The sequence below is a fragment of the Pempheris klunzingeri genome, chromosome 22 (genome assembly GCF_042242105.1).
Source record: "Pempheris klunzingeri isolate RE-2024b chromosome 22, fPemKlu1.hap1, whole genome shotgun sequence".
NCBI classification, from domain to species: Eukaryota; Metazoa; Chordata; class Actinopteri; order Acropomatiformes; family Pempheridae; genus Pempheris; species Pempheris klunzingeri.
In genome coordinates, this window is record NC_092033.1 from 11,063,009 (window position 1) to 11,084,987 (window position 21,979).

Here is a 21,979-nt window from a genome sequence, read left to right on the forward strand (position 1 = left end):
AATAATGTGCATTGGTATTGAACAAGCTGTTGAATATGAGGTAAGCCTGAATATTTCGAGGGCCCTGGAGCTCTGGAGCATTTGCCTTGGACATCCGTCCATTTCTGGAGACAGAGACAACCTGGTCTTAACCTGGTTACTCTAAACCTTTATTTTGAAAGCGGAGGCGGCCTCTTCCGCTGCTATTCTGTCGGACCTGACTCACAGACTCTCCGTACAGTCTGGGCGTGGATGACGATGCTACAGCACCAACAGGAGGCGATGCCTTTGTTAGTCTCTTCAAAAAGTCACAGTCAAACCCACCAGCTGTGCCAGTTGTTGCCACTTTCAGACCATTCACATGTTCGGCCGGACCTGCGCATGCGCAGCTGGCCCTCCACGCTGGAGGTGTGTTGGCGTTGCTGCAGCTGAGTGGATGTGGAGACAGGTGAGGTCCTGAACAGCCACTCTGTCATGTATGAATGGAGAATAAAGGCAGAGGGGGTTTATTTTATGTGCTCTGATGTGTTCACTGACAGCCTGGGAAACAGACACACCCACACCCCCCTTCCTGCTCTTCACCCTGCCACCGGTGCATGCTGGGACCTGCCTGATGACTTCAGTCTGCTGCTTAATTGGAATTTGGAGAGACCTGTTGCCTTCACGGGCTCCACTTACAGCTGGTATTTTTAACTTCTGAACGAGTTGAGACTGATTCAGGCTGATTGGGCTGCAGAGAACTATTACTTCATAGTTGTTATTGATGGTTATATACTGAAAATGGTTAACCACAGTCCAAGACACAAAAATATTCATTTACAAGGGATGTAAAACAGGGAAAAAAAAGGGTGAACCAGGGGATTTTTGGCATTTTTGCTTGAGAAATTAAACTGATTATAAAAATGTCTGTTGACGACCTGACCCATTAATCAAGCAGAGGTTATCCTAACAAAAACAGCCAAAACCACAATGTATATTTAATTTGCAGTGCTATAATAAAAAGAGTGAAGCAGAAAATCTTACCATTTGTCTTCCATAGCCCTTCTTCACAGAGGACATTTGAACACGTCACAGTAGGAAAAGCACAGGTGTGAATAATAAAATTAATGATGGCTGAATTCCATTTAGCTGCTTCAGTTCAAGGGTACTGGTTTTAGTCACACCTGTGCTTTTCCTGCTACGACAAGTCAAAATGTCTGCTGTGAAAAAGGCCCAAACCAGGACTCGGAAACTGGACCAGCTTAATGGAACTCAGCCATCGTTAATTTTATGACAGCAGTATTAAATAAAACGGGCAGTTTCGGCCCCACGCAGATAGGGCACGGGGCCAAGACACAACCTGATGCCTCTGTCTTTCATCCAGCTGTACATTGTGCTGGCATACTCTCCCATGTCCTGCACGCACACACACACACACACACACACACACACACACAGTATATAAATGAGTGTGTACATGCTTTGCTTACATAAGCGGACCTGCACTGTGACTTCACCATCATCACAGAAACATTAAGCTACAGTATGTAAACAGGCCACAGCAGAACTTTCCTCTCCTTCACACACACACACACACACACTTAATGCCCTTCTATGACTCAGTGCGCTACTCCAGCCATAAAATGTCATGACCATTTATGTGCACAAAGTCCAAACGCTCTCCCGCAGTGGTTCAGTGAAGCTCCTTCGAGGCTGCGCTTACATTTAAAGAGCTCCTCGTCTCCACTTATCACAGAACAAACTTCAACATCGCTTCTCATTCATTCCCGAAAATGAAAGTGATCTCATGTTATTAGCTTTGCAGGAGACAAAACCCCTGTACCTTTTCTGATTCACTTTTCAGTAGATATAAATGTGACTTTCCTATTTAAGGCGGTAAGACAGCCCTATAAGCACCCCTCTGGCCACAAGGAGCAGATGTGATGTCTTTCATTTAAACAGCACATGGACATCTGTGTCTGCTCAAAGTCCTGTCATGTGGGATTTCATCATAGGAGCATTTTAGAGTGCTTGTTTTTTGTTGACTAGTTCTTCTAATGTGACAGATTTTTCGATGCCCAGCACTATCCAGTAGATATGTTCGATAAAAGGGGGGAAATAAATGCTTGCGCACGAATAAATCCACACCAGAAACGTACAAAAAGGTGAAAACTTTTAAATTGGATACCCTTTTATTTTCATCAGTATTTCAGCAGCTTTGACAGACAAAATACAACTTATTACTTTTTGTGTCTTTTACTTTCTCCATGGGGTTTCAGAGGGTGGAGGATCCCACAGAGGAGAGGAGGAGGGGGAGGAGGAGGGTGGTGATGAATGGAAGGAAAAACATGGATGAAGAACATCTTCCCCTCTCTCGCCAAACCAAACGTTTACAATCGCGTGAAAATCCTTCCTCTGGCATTTCGAGTCTTGATGCCGCGTTTGTGCAGAGAACTAGTCGTGCTTCACGTCTTTTAGAAGAACCAGAACTTTTATTTATTTATTTATTTTTTTAAAGAGAGAGACTGAAAGTATCTGGACCGAGCTGGTCCAGGTTATGACAGTTGCATATGTAGGCTGATAGATGTACTGAATCCACTGTTAACCGTTGAGTGTGAGAGCAAAGTTTTGAGAACTGTCCTTTTATAGTCTTCTGTGCTGCACCAAAGCATGTGCTGTTAGAAAAGTCAGTCTATTTTAGTCATTTTTAGCATCTACTCAGGATTTTCCCTCACGCTTGGAACAGCAGAGGATATGATCGTTTATCCATGAAAAAAAATTACACATGGCAGATTAGAAATGTACACAAAGACACACGCGTATATGTAGTCAGGCAGCTTTAATGTGCCTTAATTTTCCTACGACTTTCCTATCTTTTTTTTTTTTTTTTTTTTTTTTAAGAAAGGAGCACACGAGAGATACTTTTCTTAATTCCTCTCTCCACTCCTCGGCTCAGTTCTTGTCGTATTTACAGTGCCTCAGTTTTTAAAAGTGCTGCACATGTTAAGTAGCTATTTACACATAGAAAAATAGGAGAGGGGCGGTGGCGGCGGTAAGGAGGGGGAGATACAGACATTATTGTGGGACATTTTGCTGACGAAGCCGTGGAAGTGACCGATTTAAATTCATCCTCTGCTTGCAATGAAATGCTTGTTCTGGCCGACACAAACAAACAAACACACACACACATTCAACTGAAACACTGCATAACCATTCAGAGTTCTGGAGAAAATAGTTATGTGTTCACATTCTTATACAATATACACTGTACACACTCAGTGAGAGGATGATTTGCCTCGCCCCCTCTGAATATGAAAGCACTAAATTACAAGTTGAGTTTCAGTGCAGTGCAAAATAAGTCATTTGAGACATTCCTCTTAAGATATGACATTCATTATTCCTTCATACCTACAGGACTGAATCATCTCAGATTAGCTGTGATTTTGTTTTTTTCTGTGTTAACTGACACAGGAGCAGTGTGGGAAGGGTTCTGTAGGCACAACCTTGGATATACATCTTCGTCCTCTTTCTTACACACACACACACGCAGGCACACACACAGGTTGAGTCGCACTTAATGTCATTTCTCCGTTTTTAACTCTCTCCAAATGTGTCGAGCCTCCACAGCCCAAAGTGGAGAACATGAAACAGACGACAAGCGTGTAAAAACGTGTATTTTCTTGAGCCTTCACGCAGACTCTGCATTGCTTTATGAAGGAATTATTTTGAAGTCTAAAGTCACATGGTGGCTCACTCGACAAATAAGCGCATAAAGGGAGCGGGTTTAGTCAAGAAATCCCCCTTTTTCTTTGCTTGTTGTTGTTACTTTTGATTATTTTGCTGACCCTCAGTCCTCCTGACTGCAGAACAGCGGGGGCTGAAAGACTTGGCTGGCTGGGTGTGAAGGGAGAGCCGGGTTTAGCTGGTGTTGACTTTGAGGTTCCTCATGCGGTGCAGCAGCGAGTCCTTCTCCATCTGAGCCTCAGCCAGCGCCATCTTGGCTCGGGACAGCTCCACTTTCAGACATTCGTTTTCCTCCAACAGCATCTGTGAACAAACGAACAATGAATCCAGGCCACGGGGAGGAATCAGTGTGTGTGTGTGTGTGTGTGTGTGTGTGTGTGTGCTTGTTTTGGTGGCAAATGTTTAGCACACGGTTCCCTTTCTGGAAATTTTTGGGAGCTTTCAGCCTCATCATATGGCCTTCATCAGCGGTCATGGAGATGGGCAAAGATGAAGTCCATGAGATGTGGTGAAAGCTCAACGAAATTTCTAGGTAGTGGACCTTTTTTGTCAAACTGCATCTCTAAAATATAAATCAATGAGGAATCTTTCCTTAAGTTTTGTGGTTTAGTTTGTGTTTGCATGTTAACCTAAATGAAATGAAACCGAATATAAGGCCTGCTTCCACCGTAGTAGCTGGTTATAGCTGCGAAGCTTAGTGTTAATTAGTCCCCCAAGATATAAAAGCAAACTTTTTCTCCATTTTCAACGTTCCATCTGAACATGTAATGCTTGTATTCTGTGTAATTTGACAAATATATCCCTCCCACTGTAAATAAGTGGAAGCCAAGCAAGCAACTGGAATAGCTTTGCAAAACCCAAATTTGGCGCAAAATCCAGGACGATCAGGAGAAAAAAAAGAAAAAAAAAAAGGCTCTCTTGTTCAGCAGTTTGTTTGTAGGAGGAAAAAAACAGAAGAAGAGCAAAAATATGTGGTTACATGCAGTTGACTGAAAGCTTCACCTTCAATATTGTCTGCAGGGTGCTGTGGGCGACATTTTGTGCCTGTGTGCTCTCATATACTCCCATGTATACAGTGTGCTCTGTGCGTCTCACCTTTTCCCTGGTAGATGGAGGTGGGCTGGTGGGTGGGGCTTGGGTCTGTGTACCCTTTGACACGCCACAGCGGCCGCCCTCAACCTCATGGACCGGAGTCAGATCGCTGTCAACCAACGCGCCTTCTTTCCTGGGTTTGGTCTCCGGTGCTTTGTCCACTGCGAGCAGAAAGAGAGACAACAGGAGAGAATTTGGAGGTGTGGATGTGCCGAGCGTGGACTTACAAAGCATTTGATAGGACGTGTTATATAACTGAGGTGAATCAGCGCTCAGGCGGAGGTGGGAAGATGAAGACGTGTGCGTGTGTTTGTCACCTCCTATAGAGAAGGAGCCGTCGTCTCTTCTCTGTATGATGAGACTGTCCACACGGAGGGTGATCGGCGAGGACTCCGAGTCGGAGGGATTGTCACGGGGGTCGTCATCCTGCAGCAGAGACGCAACATGTTGAGTGTGGTCGTATAAGTGTTGATGTGTGCAAGCATGTGTGTGTGTGTGTGTGTGTGTGAGAGAGAGAAATTATCCACATCAAGGTTTCCACATCAGTTCCGCAGCAAATCTACTCACCCGTGAAGGCACCCGAGAGAGAAGGCAGAAAGGCCTTTCTATGTCATTAAACATTCAGTTCAAATCCAAATTCCAATTAGGCCATGGTTCAAAATATTTTACTTGGTTATAGAAGGTGCTGCTCTGTACGGCAGTGAGTTATGGAGTCTATTACTGCAACACAATTGGAAAAACTGGGCCAAATATTCAGCCGAATTCTTGCAGATAGTTATAACCTCAACAACCTCAAGGTAAAATAAAAACTGCCAAACTCTGAGTAAAAGGAATTAAGAATTAACACACACAGGTCCATCTATAAATAAACATAGTGCATGAGGGATTCTCACCTTTAAGTTGATGTGTGTATCCTTGACGCTGATCTCCATGGGCAGCACCTGTGGCGCGGAGTCGTCCTCCAGGAAGTGGGCCAGGTTGCGCAGCGTGGACATCAAGAAGCTTGCTTGGTATCCGTGGAGACGCAGCTGGAGGAAGCCGTTGCGCTCGGCCAGCGGGGAGTGAGCGGCGGCGCAGGGCCCGCTCTCCAGCCGAGCCCGCACCTCTGGACTGTGGAGGCCCCTGACGGACGCGGCGCTGTTCTCACCTCCAGCTGTGCGGGAAGAGATGTGGGCTGCAGTTAGCGTTGGCTTCAGATTCAGTGTCGTGTCTGTGGAGTGCATGTAGAGATGATTCAGCTGAAATACAGTTAGACCTGACATTAAAATACACCCAGTACGGAAGAGGATTTCTTCATCATTGCAGAGTCCAACATGCATCCATCCTGTTTGACATTTAACGAGCCATTTGACTGAATCGAAAAGACGCAGCGAAATGAAAATCCATTTCCAGGTTCTTACTCTGTGTCCTTGTGTCAATTTTTCAGATATCTTTTGATATTACAGCAGATATATTGGTGTTGCATATATGTCGGCCGATTAGTAACAAGACTTAGCAGGACAGAAATGCCAAAACTGGTTCTAGATCTGAACTGTTTGTCTATTTCATGTCTTTAGGGTAAAAAAGACAAAAAACTGCCAGCCAATATATCTTTTTTAAATGCCTAAATTATCAGTCTCAGTATTGGTTTTACAAATTCAGTATCAGTTGACTTGATATGTGTCGAAAATTGAATTGATGGCTCATCTTCACATATGGGGCGTGTGCAGAAATGTATCTAATCAAATGTGTTTTGGGGCAATGAGCTAAAATCACGTAAAATCACAGTTCATTGATGTGAGTTGGGAAAAGCTTGTGTGAGGCGCAATTTATTTATTCCTCCTTCATCCGCCTCCGCCTGATCTAACACAGTTAGCCTCATGGGCTAGCAGTAAGGGAGGTGTGGGTGGAGGCCAGCAGTCCTCGTACTGCATCATAATTGCTGAGCCTTTGAGCGATATAATCAAATTCAAAGGATTTCATAATTTCTCTGGAATCATCACCAGTTGCCTAAAAAGACGCATCGCTGAGTGCATTTACAGCTTGATTTTATGTAACTCTGCAGGGTGCATGTTAAGGCCAGGTTTAAACGAGGGTGGAGTAAGAGGTGGGATGAAGGAAAAGACAGAGAGAGTGGAGCAAAATAATGAGAAAGAGGAACGGAGGGGAAGGTTGGAAACAAAGAAAAAGCTAAGTCGGCTAAAAAAAGAAAAGAAAAAAAAGAGAAGCAGGAAGGAATTAAGAAAAAGGTGGGCTGAAGGAGACTTGAGATTTTGCACAATCCCACGGTCTCTTCGCTGCAGTGATGTTTAATTATTTCCGAGGACTAGGGATTAGAGGGTTCGGTGGAAACTCCCACCTACGTATTGAGGATTCAAAGTGAAGTTTTAAGCACTGAATCGTTTTTTTCTCCTCTTCCTTTTATGAATTAGAAACTCCACAAACTGAAGCTTTGAGGTGCTGAAAGAGTCAAATTCAGGTCATTCAGAGGTGAAACACTTTTACAGCTCGGTACCACAAAATGTGATGATACATGTTCATTACAAAAAAAAAAAAAAAAGATAAAAGAGGAGAAAAAAAAAGTGAAGCAAGAGACAAAAAAGACAAACTGATGGAAATCAAGGTTTAGAGGTGTTAAACCAGAGGTGGAGGGTAATTAAAGCCCTCCTGTCACACCAACTCTTCCAATTTACACATAAATCTAGCTGGCAAGCACGCGGTCACAGGCACAAGTTTTTCACAGGCAAGAGACACCACAGGTTGCAGGCATGAAAATGGCAAAAAATCTTTTCATTAGGACACTGAGAAGTGCCTCGCATCCCTTTAACACGAAGAAAAGTCAGGAGAGGGTTAATACCAGAGAGCAAAAACACTCACTCACACACATACACACACAATTCTGTCAGCTTTTGTCAGATAAAATGACATATTTTCTCTCAATCCTGGATGGCTGGGGTCGAGGCAAATGGAGAGAGGGAGAGAGAGGGGGAAAAAAAGTAGAGATGAGAGTGGGTGAGGAGAGAGGAAGAGAGCGAGAGGCAGCCAACAGCCAAGGACTGAGTGACTGTGATAAGACAGGAGGGGAAGAGAAAAGATGGCCCAGAGAGGGAGGGAGATGAAGGGAAGAAAAGGTGGAGGGGGGGTTAAATGACAGAGGATTAGTAGGAAGATGGAGTAGGAGCTTGAGGGATGAGTGAGGAGGAAAGGTGGAAGAACAGAGAGAGAAAAGGAGCAGAAGAGAAGGAGGAGGGATTGCTCTTGTGAGACAGGAGGACGAGGAGGAGGAGGAGGAGGAGAGGTAGCGAGGGGTAAAGCTGGCATTTCTCTCATTGCCTGAATCACTGGACTGAAACTGCAAAGTCTGCTGCAGTGGAGAGATGAGGAGGGCGGGGAGAGATGGGGGGGGGGCACAGAGAGGACAATTTAGACAGAAAATGGGAGTATCAGGGGTTAACACCAGTCTGCACATATAGTCGTAGTTGATTTGAATCTGGGTGACACACGCATGTGCGGGTGTGGTTGTGTGTGTGAGTGTGAGACACATTTAAAGGTGTGGGCCTAATGTTGCAAATAATGGGACCAATCACTCCATTACTGTCAAATGTAACCTCTCCTAAGTGCTGCACACACACACTGGAGGAAATAGATCCCAGTGTCACATAGAAACCCCTTGCTGATGAAAAATGAGCACACACACACGCACACAAGCACACACGCGCACACACACACACACACACACACGCACGCACACTTCGTGCAATCAGTTGCTTCACAACACTCTGTATCTATGTGCATCTGCAGCGCATGCCGTTGAGCAAAAGTCCCGAGTCTAGAAATGAGATTTGACAGAAGACAAACTGGAAGAAAACACACACTCACCCAATCTGTATTTACACACACACACACACACACACACACACAAAGTGGAAACAGACACGCTAAGGCAAGCATGCATGTTAAGGTACAGATGGTGAATTAACACACTGCAGTTACCTTGGCTGCTTTGAGCAGGTATTGGTACTGAACACACCATACCTGTGGGGAGTTATGGCAAGGTAAATAAAAGGGGGGGTTGTGTGTTAGTGTGTAAATGTGTGTGCACAAATATTGGTTAAACTATTCTAGGACATTATGGGATGCAGACTGGGGCTGCCTGCAACTAACAATTATCCTCATAAAGGACTCGTCTTCCGATTAATTTCTCCGTTAATCCAATAATCATTTGGTCCATTAAACATTCAATATCTTCCTCTGTGCCACCAACAGGCAAAAAACACAATATTTAAACCAAGTGAATGTCAAGTTTGAGAACCTGGAATAATGAAATGTTTTCTGTGTGTTACATCTCTGTTTACCAGCGTCCCGCTCTCATTGTTTGTTGAGGGTGAAACACAAATATCCTGATTTGCCTGTCTTGTGTTAAAATGTGAACAAACAAAATACAAGCACAGGAGGGGTCGGTCCTGGAGAATCCTGGTGTTTTAAACCCAAAAAGTGGAGTGAAGTCTGTCCTTGGACTTTTATCACACGTCCATCCAGTGTTTCCTCTCACTCTCTACTGTCAAATAAGGCAAAATACCATACAACATCATCTAAAGATGATGTACAAATGAAACATGGCTGGCTTTGTTCTAAATCCACAATACACACACACACACACACACACACACACACACACACATAAAATGCAATCATTTCCGTGCTGTTCTTTTTTTTGTTTGCTGCCCTACTTATGTGCTTAAATCTTGACAAATTTCCCTTCACTTTCATCTTAAGCATTAGTTTGAACCAAAGAAATAGGCTGCAGCCTACTTCGACAGAAGTCGGTTTTAATGGATTTGTTTTATGTAATCAACCGGCTCACAATTTAAAATAAGGAGCAGCTTGTTCTTCACTCCAGTACTTTGCCAATTTACAGTTGTTGTTTCATTGTTTCCTCATTTGGACAATGTTCATATCGTAAGCAGGAAAATCAAAGTATAAATATGTGCTATTTTCAAACACCACTCCTGTCAAATCAACCTTGACATCAATTCCACAAACAAATGAAACCATGGATGGAAGGACTTGTCACCCCCCCCCACACACACACACACACACACCAGTGGTAATGGTATTATCGCTGGTGCTTTTCAGAATTAAACACATTTCCAAAAGCTGCTTTCCTCTTGTTGCATGGAAGATGTTCCTACTTGACTCAGCTTCTAGTCTCTGGCATCATCTCTACTTCTTTTGGGCCACCTTTTTTCTATTTTTTTCTCTCTATAAGGGGAGAAACCTGTTGGAATTTGTCTTCAACTTTTCTCATCCCACAATCTACCATCAAGACAAACCTGACCCTCCAGAAAACCTGATATTTCTGTCTTATTTTGATTTTGTTTGTTCACTGTAATTACAGATTTAGATTAGTGTGGCAATAGAAGTTTCTACTAAATACTGAAATGTGAGTCCAAACGAGGAATCTTACAGAGAATACTCATTATACCTGTAACGCCTCACATCGGAGCTCAGACAAAAAGCGCTCAGTCGCAGGTTAACATAATGAAACGTGCACAGGAAGCAGACTCCTTCTTACCCAGGCTGCGGTTGCTGAGGTACTGTCTGAGGCTGACGTTGCCCAGCTGGCTGGGTGTGACCTGCCCCACCTCCAGAGCCACGGCCGTGCTCTCGCCCACCGCCTCCATGCCCACACACACCGACTGCACCTTCAACACCAGCACCGACACCTGGAGCAGGAGAACACACAAAAACAGACAGGAGACTTTTGGTCTGCATCATCAACTCCAACGGCACATTTTCTTATTGTGTGTGAATTTCTGACTCTAGTACTGCACACCTATAATAATATAGTACTGTAATATACTATTATGACTGTGAATTCTGCATTTTTTAAATCTTTTTTGCTGGCCTTTTCAAAGTTTTGGTAACTTACTAGATCTTTGGTGGGATCGTCGATGCTCTGGGATGTAGCACTGACAGTGTCGGGGGACACGCCTCCCTCCTGCTCCTGACCAATCACTGCCTCGGTGGCGCTCTCAGTGGCGCTCTGTTCGCTGACTGCGTCCTTGAAGCCTGAGATAGACACGTCATCTGCACCGTACATAAAGATGTACAAATATTATTTATTAGACGGACAAGACACATTTCACTTAGGCTTGTACACACTGTCAGTCTGTACCAACACACCTTAATAGTGCATAAGCTTCCCCTGCGACACTGTGCACAACTATCATACATATCAGAACAATGCTGCCACCTTCTGGTCAAAACAACCGCCTACCAGTACGTGTGCAGTAACTGGATTTTAGAGCTGAAACAGGCAGATTTAATTGTTTCCCTAAAGAGAAAAGGTGTGAAATTATTGAAATATCTGCTTATGATGATTTAAGGTCTACACTTGCAAGACAAATGTCCTGGATTGGATGATTGGATGATGATTTGGTGTCCAAAAGAGTCCATGTGGGCTGGAAACAATAAATAACATGTCTAACTTACATGCAAGTCATCCCTCTTGAGATAAATAAAGACTATCACAGTACATCTGTGTGTGAGAATGCACTGATGTCTGCTCCACCTCTCTCCAGCAGGCTGTATGTGTCACCGTCCTCCATCAGGTAGCTGTCTATGGAGATGTTGTCCAGCGACTGCAGGGACGGGCTCTTCTTCATGTTCTTATACGACACGGAGAAGCTGGACTGGGAGCGGTCCCGCATCAAACGCCCACTATGACACACACACACACACGAGTCACATGGAGAAGAGTGCGTTAGACACATCCTGTTGATTATATCTTTCTGTTTGGTTTGAAATCTGCTTGGGCAATGCTGTCCATGCATATATGCATATCATTGATTCTGACTGACTGAGTTATGACTGACTGATAGTGATATTGATTGATTGATTTGAAGAGACCACAGGAGAGGAGAAAAACTGTTCCAGTGCTTCTATTTCAACATATCTGATAGGAGTTTTGTTCTTATGCAGACACTGAGCCAAGGCCACCACGCTCTGAAAGAGCAGACAGAGCTTACTCGACAAGTCATGAATTAAATATCGCTTCATTCCTTTGTGTGGTGTTGTTTGAGGTTATGTAAGAACCAAGCGTGCTACCCTCCCAAGCACCACAAACGATCTCAAGAAAAATCACAAAGGACAAAATCAAAGTGGCTCCCGAAAGACTGAGAACACAAGGCTGACAAAAAAAAAAAAAAAAACACAGGAGGAGCTTCGTTTTTCATCTGTACCATCAACCACAAGTCCACAGGTAGACACCAAACACAGGAAAACCCAGCTCAATTACCACAGACAGACATAAGACAGAGACAAGGACCAGCGTGTCATGCACACATGCAAATGCATGCCCACAACGGATTCACATACACACATTTGGACTGATTTCTTTTCATCCAAACACCACAAAAACAAGGACACACTCACACATACACTTACAGTACATACACACACACACTTATCAATACAGCTAGTCACAGATCCAGTGCCTTACATGTTGGACATGGAATAAAGGGAGGTGGATCTGCTGGAGTTTGAGGAGCTGAGGAGATCAGAAACCACAGACAAACTTCCTTTCCTTGGTAGAGAGAAAACAAACACACACACACACACACACACGCACGTCGCATGGGTCAAAGCAAAGGTCAAGAGGCAGAAAAGTGAACGAGTTACAAAATGACAGGACAGGGATGCGACACGTTGACAGACAAGTTGATGAGGACGCAGAGAGACATGGCAGCTTGGGACAAACCAACATCCGTGATGTCAGAGACACGTGTGAAGTCAGACGACTGAACATCCAAACTGACAAACACTCATGTGGGAGTTCAACACACAGCTCTTGTGTTCAGGAACAGACAGATTAAAAATTAGAGAGAGAAAGACTCATTCAGTAGATTCATCATCCATAGTGAAGCAGTGGGGAATTTCAGGTAGGAAATCTAAAAACTGTCACATATGATTACTTGGATGACGTGTGATCTTTTAAGGGCTGGAACCGATGGATGCTTCTGTTGATTAAGGCTTTAAGAAAATGATTGTTTACACTAATAAAATGTCAGAAATGTTGAGAAATACCAGGCAGAGCTAAAACTGTCAACCTGTCAACTTTTTATTGTTTCATTTATTTAATTAAGCATAAACACTAATTGTTTGCCGGCTCTAGCTTCCTAAATTAGAGACTTTGCTGCTTTAATATGACATCTTTGGGTTTTGGACTGTTGATCTGACAAAACAGTATCTGAAGACGTCGCCTTCAGCTCTTAGAGCTTTTTAGAGTTCTTTTCCGACTTTTCATAGACTAAACAATTAATTGATTTATTGAAAAAAATAAATGAGAGTATAAAGCAATAATGACAAACTGTCCAACATTCAACTAGATATTTTTTTACAATCACTGAGACAGAGGAAAGTAGCAAATCATTGCATTAGTGAAGCAAATATTTTGCATCAAAATTGTTGTGGATTATTCCTGTGTCAAGTAACTAATCAATTTAATGTTTAAATTAGGAATTCGATCAGCCTGAAAGGAAAATGAATAAATGGTTTAATTTGTACCTTCACAAAAACTAAATCTGTTGAAGGCCTCATGTGGAGCATTGACAGTCCTGTCGTTTGACACTGTGGTATAAATTAACAGCCTTTCTGTGTGATAAACTGAGTACCTGGATACAGACTGGGGCATCTTGGTGGTTGCAGTCGTGTCTTTGTCGCTCCAGTCTTTGCTGAGTGGGTCACACAGGGGGTCGCTCGTCTGGGCTTTCGAGTCCAGTCCAGCTCCCGCCTCTTCACCCCCAGCCACCCCATCCACCACTGCCTCGCCCCCTTCATCGAAACTTCGCTTCCCACAGTTCTTAGCTGAAGTCCTCTCCTCCAGTGAGGCTTTGTGATTTGAGTCGGGACGTGCAGTTGAACTGGAGGTGGGGACGAGAGGGGTGGGACCGTGCGTGGCTCCACCCTCCAACCCTTCACCACATAAGAGCTGGTCTACAGTGCATGACCCTTTGGCTGCTCCTCCTTCAGACCCAGACCCAGCTCCTTCACCCGCCTTCTCCGCCCCCTCTCCCGCCTCGCACCCAGGCTCCAGAGTTCCTCGGCTCTCTGACGGGGAGAGCTCTGAACCCAGAGGAGACCTTGAGCCCTCAGGCTGGGGGACGGGCTTCAGGAGCATGGACACCTCTGCACTTTTCAGTAGGAGGCCCAGGCAAACAGTGAAGGGCTGGTGCTCTGCAGGACGCTGAGAGGGATCCTTGCGGTCTTTCTTGGAGCCCATCTCCTCCAGATCCTGCTGAAGTGTCTGCTGCAGGGCTTTGATGCTGCGCTGAAGATGCATCAGAAACACATACTGCCGGTGGCTCACCTGTACACACACAACACAATAGCTATTAATCCATACGGCAATGAGTTATTTACTGCTGCAATTAACTATTACTTTGCACCAACTTGTTTCCTGTACTTTGTGCTTGGTGCTAATTAGCATGCTAACACGCCGAACTAAGATGTTGGACATAGTAAGATCAGCATATTAGCATAGTCATTGTCAGCATTCAGCAGAGAGCACAGTTGTGTTGGGTAGAATGGCTGAAGACTTTTAGTCTTGTTTCAGATTATTTCAATTTAACAAACATACTCAATTTCCACCAACATAAAATAAAGAAAAGTGGCAAATTGTCACATTTTAGAAGACAGAACCATTGCTGGTCTGTTTGTCATATTTGATAGACGACTTAAACATTCATTTAAGTATCACCATTCTTCTCATTTCAGCACTAAAGGAAACAGTAAGATTGTCACAAAATGCTTGCACCCTTGTGGTGACACAACACTTCCACATGATTAATTAAAAGTCTGATGAGCAACAACCAAAATAATGGAACAGAAAAAGATTGATCCTAGTCTCTCGGCGCATATTGTGCAGCATGGAAAAGTATCAGAATTAAAAACTTACCTGAGCACTTAAATGCTTCTGCACGTGCACCAAAACATGCACACTTGGATCTTTAATTGATGAAGACAAAGAAGAGGAGGAGGGAGGCAGGCTGTCCAATGAGAGGGGTTCATGAAGTCCGTTACTGGGTGGAGGCGTTGCATCGTTGCTGTAAGCTGATGCCGGTGCACCGTCAGTGCTGTAATACTCCTTCAGTAATCGTTTCCTCTGCAGACGTGCAACAGACTCTGCGGATGTGCTCCTGGATAAACCTCCAGCAGCACCTCTGAGCTTTTCTTGGTGATCGATTATCTTCCCAGGCTGACACGCCCAAACAGTGAGAGGGAAGGAGTCCACAAAGGGCTGCGGCCGCCCCTTGCCTCCACGGGTGCCTTCATAGTCCACCCAAAACTGGGCAAAGTGCAACGCCCAAAAGTCACTAGCGGCCGGCATCTTGAGGGCATCAGTGCCCATCGTCGGCACCACCAGGCCCCGGTAGATTTCATGGAGCTTGGTGTCTTGTTCGTGAGCGTGGCGCTGGAAAACAGGATGGAGGAGGGGTAAGGAGGAGGAGGAGCGAGGGAATGAGGAGAAACCAGGGGAAAAGAAAGGTTCCTCTTCAAAGGCCTGCAGCAGGGCTTCAAGGTGTGAGCGAGTGCAGTTAGGCGGGTGGCGGGTGTTGGTGGCCACCATTTCTGATGTCTGCACTGAGATGGAGCGAGGCAGATCAGCGGGACAGGAGGAGTCCCGATCGGTGGGAACCACCAGCTAATGGAGAGTAGAAAACAAAAAAATCGGCATAAATAACCAGAGTACATTCCGCACTTAAAAGCCTGAACAAAACGTAATGTGTCCATCTTTCTGCCTTTCACCGTACCTTGAGCATGAGGCCGTCAACCTTGATGTCAACGTGCTCGTCGGGTTTCTGTGAGTCACTGAGCTTGTAGATCTCCATGAACTGCTCCAGACTCTGCCTGAGGTCCAGGGCGAAAAGGTTGATCCACACCAGGCTGCGAGGATCCAGAACCAGCTGCAGGGCGTTCAGCTGGACGTACAGGTTAGGACACGGGACTAGAGGAGCAGGAGGGAGGGTTGGAGGTGGGGGGGTGGAAGAGATCTGGTGTTACACATTCTTTCGTCATACAGTGGGGGAGGAATGAGACATTAGAGAAATTACGAGAAGAGAACAGGAACGAAGAAACTCTAACTGTTCGGGTAATGTTTCCTAACAGAGTGAATGTGACGGATCCATAACATGAATTAATTGGGGTGATTTCTCATTCCGAGCACTGGCCATAATTCAGAGAATAATGTCCTCTCAGCCACATAACAGTCAATGACTTCCCTACAGCTGAACAAATGGGCTGGATACATCTGAAAGCGAGGGGAGAGGCAGTAAATAACTGCCAAAGCCTGATGTATACAAACAGCTACTTACGCAGCTCCTGATCTACAAACAAAGATTAATGTTTCTAAAATGAGATGCTACTTTCTTGAATCTACAGGAAATGTGGTGAAAGGACAGGAGCCTTACTGGGGTAGTCTTTTCCATCAGGAAAGTAGTACTCTGTGAACTCCACATGAATGGCTGGCATCTCTGGGGGAAGGTACAAGGACTTCTTATTGCAGGAAATCATGGTCTTGGGGCTGGAGCGACGCTGGTCTGCTGTTGACACCTACAATACACAAAAAAGAGAAACTATCACACAAAGCTAGCGCTAAAGATGTACGCAGTCTCAGTGATTCCATGTACGAAGGTTTGTAAGCCAGAGTGTGTTTGTAGTGACCTGGTAGATGCTGAAGTCAGCCATCCTGAGAACAACTGAGCTGGACATGAGCTGGGTCTTGGGGCTTTGAGTGGGAGGTGGACTGAAGGAAGCGCTCGAAGAGGTGTTTATCTTGCCTGGAGAGGGGGAATGAGAGATGGAAGGATAGAGAAAGTGAAAACAGAATGACAAAGAGGGAAACAAACAGAGCAACCACTCAATTCTGCAACGAGACATCTTTGTGCCTTACAAAAGGTGTGTATCACCGCACGCAGCTGTGCGCACACACACCGCGGTACCTGGCTCTAGGCACCAGCAGCACTGGGCCGGAGGCTGTGTGTGAGAGCTCCACTCTAGGAGTCCTTCATCTGCCTCCCTAAGCCCTACTCCTCCTCCTGATCTCTCCTGACTTCCTAGAGGCCCATACACATCGTCCCTAAGGGACACTGGAGGACAGAAAACCCACAGGGATGATGTGCTGTGTGTGTGTGCCCGGAGATACACCAAGAATACACACCCTGAACAAGGTTGAAAGCATTTAACATGTGCCTAGGCGTGTGTGCTCACCGTGTTGTGGGGAAGTGTGTGCGGGGGCCTGGCCTTGCTGGTCTCGAACTGCGCTCTTTAACATCTCCACGTTGGACTTGAACTCATCGAGCAAACTGCGTGCCCAGCCCTCTCTGGTCTTGGTGGCCTCGCTGTAGTGCATCCAGTGGACACAGCTGTCACCTGGAGAGGTCAGAGAGTAGGATTAGTGTAGGTGGTTGCATCCTTTGATGCTGTTGCTTTCTAAAGATTTCTACGTTTTGTTACAATGACTACAGTGTTTTTACAGTGCAGTGACTTCATGGTAAAATAGTGTTGATATCACTGCAGGTTTTTACCTGCTCTGTGGAAAGGGTAGTAGTCCAGAGTGATGGAGCTGAATGAGAGCTGCATGGCTCCACCTGTTACCCTCTTATTGATCACTGCACACAGGGAAGAGAGACAGAAAACAGTCAAGTCAAGGCTTTTTAGAGAAATGTTTTGGTGCACTGAAAACAACAAAAAAGGACCATAGTTGTGCGGTAAAAGTGCAGTACATGTGGGTGTCTGCTACCTTTGTCCTTAGCGTGGATGTCGTCACAGATGTGCAGGTCGAGGTGTGTGATCTGGAGGTGGTGGGACGTCTCACATACGTCGTAGGCGCTGAACAGCCTGGCCATGGTTGCACTCTGGTCAGCTGCTGTGGACGCCTGCTGGGTACGCACCTGCTGGGCTGAGGGGGGCGCTGATGACTCCTGGTAGATAAAGTAGCACACACGAAAAAGTACAAATACTGTGATGAGTGTTGAGGTTTTATATGCGGGTGTGTCGTTGCTCACAATTGTGATTGTGCTGTTGTAATATTGTTGCTGGCGAAGGGTTAGTGCTCAGTTTTTCTTGTTTTCATTTCGTTTTTGGCTTACAGATATTTAACAGACTGCCAAAAAAAGCTGTCCGGTTCAATAAGCAGCTGAATCATGCACTTCTCAAATCTTCCAGCAGATGGTGTGTCGCACTATAGGAAACACAAGAACCAATGAATATTTCATAGGACGTAGATGGGTGTGAATTTGTGTGTGCCAGCAATGTATACGCATTTTTGTAAGCATGTGTGTTTGAGGAAAAAATAGGACAGACTGAAAGAAGCCAAGAGCAACAGAGAGAGACAAACACAGTGTAGGCAGATAGATGCCATATGGCATCTGTGGAGTGACACAGAGAGGGGCAGACATGATCTCCATGAACACGAGGACAAACTGCCAGACCATGACGAAGCTTATTCACAGAGGGTGGAACTAGGACATGGACAAGGTCGGAAAGAGTGAGAGCAATCAACATTTTTACAGAGTGAGAAAACGTTAAAGTTGTCCTCTATGTGTGGATGAAGTCGCTGTATTTGTGGACATGAGTGTGAGTCGGTCGTGTGTGCACCTGGTCTTCCGTGGCCATGCTCTTCCTCTGCTGTGCAGACTTCTCCATGGCCTCGCTGAGAGACTTGGCATACTGCACCATGGCTTTGAGCTGGGAGTCGGTCAGCACCCACAGCAGGTCGTCCAAGATCAGAATCAGCTTGGAGGCCACCACGTTACAGTCCTTAATCTGTGTCAGGTAGAGTCGTTGGTATAAACATGCATTATGCAGGTGGAGGAAGCCTGAGAGGTCCCATTCATGTAACATGACACGAGAAGGGAATTTTTCTTATTGTGTGAGGTCTTTGTTTATGACCAGTACGGTTTGAACAAATTCGCTAGAATAATACTGAACTGCTTTTTCCTGACTCTGAATGGTTACAACACTTAAAGCACACATAACATGTTCTACTTCACGTAAATCACAAGCAGAACATCTGTTTCTCGATGTTAATTAAAACTGCACTGACAGAATATTTGGGAGATAATAAGTCTGTCTTGTGATAAATGCTTAATTCAGCAGTTCTGTAAAAGCCTTAAGAAACTAATTATAAAATTGGGTTAATTACTTTCACACAAAAGTCTTTGTGTACTTCAGTTTGCTTTATATTAAATCTCTACATCTTACATTTTTTGTTTAAATGCACACTAGCTGTTGGATGAATTGCTGCCACTGGCAGGGATTATTGTTCACAGTGCACAAGAGGATGTTGCTCATAGCTGCCTGGATTTCAAGCCTAGTGAATCAAATTTCCTAAAGTGAATATCTGAATCAATTCAAAGGGTGTGTGTGTGTGTGTGTGTGTGTGTGTGTGTGTGTGTGTGTGTGTGTGTGTGCGTGTGGCTGACCCGTCTCTTGAGAGTGACTCGGATCTTGGACTGATTGGTGATGAGGCGAATGGGGGCACTCAACATCTCATGCTCGGCGCTCTGGATGGCGTCAGCCTCGATACGGATCATCTGCCAGCTGATCTCCTTGAATGTCAGGATCTGGACCAAAGAAACATGATAGTAAATTAAAAAAAAACTATGGCTGACACATGATCCTAGTGGTCTTTCGAAAAAAGAGCATAAATAAACACTGACCTCTCCCCTCTGAGGGTCCTGGATGCGGGTGAAGCGAAGGTCGCTGATGCTCCAGCTGGTGTTGACGCTGTAGACCTGTAGCTGGGAGAGCTCAAAGGAGGCGTTAAAGGCCTTGGCACTGATCCTGATGACGATGGAGTTGATGGACAGCGACATCCCTTCCACCACCTTCTCAGCAAAGCCATATTCACTGCATGAGCAGAGACGGGTGGACAAGGGTGGAGCGGAAGTAATGTAAACACGGTGATAAGTAGTGCTTAGCAACAGGGTGAGTGCAAAACATTGTTACAAGACTTTATAACAAACCGGAGCCATAATTGTTTGAGCATAATTACAAGCACAAATACTTCAATTATGACACTGAATCAAAGGAGGCTCTTCGTGCAAACGCAGATAATGGAGTTAGAATAGCTCAAACAAAAACTAAAACCAAAAGTGCTCACCTTTGACCTGATGCTGTAGCTATGGGAGACGGGCCATTGGGAGGACGGGGCTCATCACAGGTACTCATCTCCATCACTACTTTATCCAGGGTCTGCGAGCAAGTTATAGTCTTAACTTCACAACTGGGAAAAAATGTCTTCAAAAATAATTTCTTCACTTCTCTTTTACATGATCCTTGAAAGGAATATGTCGGGCTGCTGTGGCCTTTTCCATCAACAGATTTATTACTATTGTGCCTTTATGTTAGTCATCTTTGCACCCCATTGTAATGTCTTTTTTCATTGGGAGATAAGTGGCCAAATTCCACGTTAGACTAAAAAAAGAACAACTTTGCGAGTTTGAAATTTGCAGTACAATAGATGAGAATAAATGTGGGAGCTTAGCCCTTTGCTACTGGAGATGTGGTAGTCGCCTACATATTGTTCACTTACAAACAAGTAGTAGCCCGTCTAGATTAAACACCTGGAAACTCTATGTTCACAAATTAATAAAACTCTTGACACAACTTTTATCATTACACGTACCACCTTCAAACAGTAGCCTCTCCTACAGAGTACATCCATGTTATCATAAGCTCTTCCCCTTTTCCCACTGTTGTATAATATTTCAAAGGCTACGCTATTGTCGATGGAGCGATACCATTGTGTTCAACTGTATAGTGACTAATAGTAGACTCAACAAAGTGCTATTGTGCCACCTTTTAATACAATACTCATTGTACAAAGTTGTCATGATAATCATGCTAAAAGTTTGATAAATGGTGTTGTGATAGTTTTGTGCACACCTGATATGTTTGTTGTAATATCTTACATAATATATTAGTCACAACAGCGTGCCAAAAGGTTATGAAACACCCACTGCAGGAGGTATATATTTGAGGTCTGAGGACCACACGCAGAATCCAGGTTTTGTGTAGACAAGTGTTTGAAAATGGAGCGCGTGTTCCTCCTGCTGTTGTTGGTGACGGGCAGCCTGTGCACTGGGAATTACAGCTATCTGGGGACTGGGACCAGCCTGGCAGTCTGTCAACCTGACACCTGCGCCCTGCTCAGCGAGGTGGCGGCCACGAGGGAGAAGCTGGCAGCCATGACACAGACACAAAGCACACTTGAGCAAAATCTCAGCGCCATGATGCAGAAAATGGCCACGGTCGAAGCCAACTTGCAGTCCTACAAAAGCCAGGCCGATGCGCTCTGGAAGAAAAACCAGGAGCAGGAGGGCCAGCTGAAGACCCTCACAGACACCACATCTGCAAGTGTATCAAAGATAGCTTTCACGGCTGCTTTGGGGAACACAGTTGGTCCGTTTGAACACGACACACCGCTGAAATACCAAAGAATCCTCTCCAACCTCGGCAGCGGCTACAACCCCGCCACGGGCATCTTCACCGCCATGACCCGGGGGATGTACTACTTCAGCTACACCATGTACAACAACAACTCAGGACAGCCCAACTCGGTGGTGTCACTGATGATGAACAGCCAGAGGGTGGTGTCTACCTGGGACACAGAGGGCAACGACAGCCACGACAGTGCGACCAACACGGCGGTGGTGCAGCTGGAGGCCGGAGACAGTGTGTTTGTGCAACTCTACGCAAACAGAGTGCTCTACGACGACGGCTATTACTACAACACCTTCAGTGGTTTCCTGCTCTTCACCATGTGATGAACTGCGTCACTTAACATGTAATGGACGATAAGTAAATTATGTAGGAGTACGGGGGGTTAATCTGTCCTATTACATTGAAATCACAAATCAGTTTTAATTTGTTTTGGTCAATTTGCTGTATGTATTTGTAAACAGAACTCTTGAAGATTGAATGACTTAAATGACAATACATGTAAAAAATAAAAAAACCTATTGATGACCTGTGTAGTAGGTGAAACTTACCAAAGAGATTGGGTGAGTCTTCAACTTTGTCCATGGTATCTGTCAATGAAAACAGAAACGGAGGCTTAGCTTTTCAGCCTTAAAGTATTCTGATCCCTACAAGAAGCACTTGACCTTTTAGTCCTCCTAAAATGCTTAACTAAATTCCC

General features: G+C 44.9%; 2 protein-coding genes across 2 annotated transcripts in view; one reads left to right on the top strand and one right to left on the bottom strand.

The window, feature by feature from the left end:
• Positions 1-2,118: 2,118 nt before the first annotated feature.
• bltp3b (bridge-like lipid transfer protein family member 3B) overlaps positions 2,119-21,979 on the bottom strand; it is a 31,284-nt gene continuing 11,423 nt past the window's right edge. Inside the window, exons 3-22 of the mRNA XM_070853583.1 lie at positions 21,831-21,869; positions 19,940-20,031; positions 19,497-19,686; positions 19,260-19,400; positions 18,433-18,600; positions 17,576-17,756; positions 17,361-17,444; positions 17,044-17,205; positions 16,498-16,613; positions 16,245-16,386; positions 15,588-15,781; positions 14,732-15,478; positions 13,449-14,143; positions 11,348-11,496; positions 10,706-10,863; positions 10,349-10,499; positions 5,688-5,947; positions 5,112-5,220; positions 4,798-4,955; positions 2,119-4,005 (exon numbers count right to left, since the gene is read on the bottom strand). Coding sequence (XP_070709684.1) covers positions 3,877-4,005; positions 4,798-4,955; positions 5,112-5,220; positions 5,688-5,947; positions 10,349-10,499; positions 10,706-10,863; positions 11,348-11,496; positions 13,449-14,143; positions 14,732-15,478; positions 15,588-15,781; positions 16,245-16,386; positions 16,498-16,613; positions 17,044-17,205; positions 17,361-17,444; positions 17,576-17,756; positions 18,433-18,600; positions 19,260-19,400; positions 19,497-19,686; positions 19,940-20,031; positions 21,831-21,869 — 4,065 coding nt within the window. The 3' untranslated portion in view covers positions 2,119-3,876. The remainder of the gene's footprint in view (positions 4,006-4,797; positions 4,956-5,111; positions 5,221-5,687; positions 5,948-10,348; positions 10,500-10,705; positions 10,864-11,347; positions 11,497-13,448; positions 14,144-14,731; positions 15,479-15,587; positions 15,782-16,244; positions 16,387-16,497; positions 16,614-17,043; positions 17,206-17,360; positions 17,445-17,575; positions 17,757-18,432; positions 18,601-19,259; positions 19,401-19,496; positions 19,687-19,939; positions 20,032-21,830; positions 21,870-21,979) is intronic.
• Positions 20,865-21,739, top strand: LOC139222176 (C1q-related factor-like). Its single transcript, XM_070854155.1, has one exon. It carries the CDS (start codon positions 20,871-20,873, stop codon positions 21,603-21,605), a length of 735 nt encoding a protein of 244 aa, XP_070710256.1. The 5' UTR covers positions 20,865-20,870; the 3' UTR covers positions 21,606-21,739.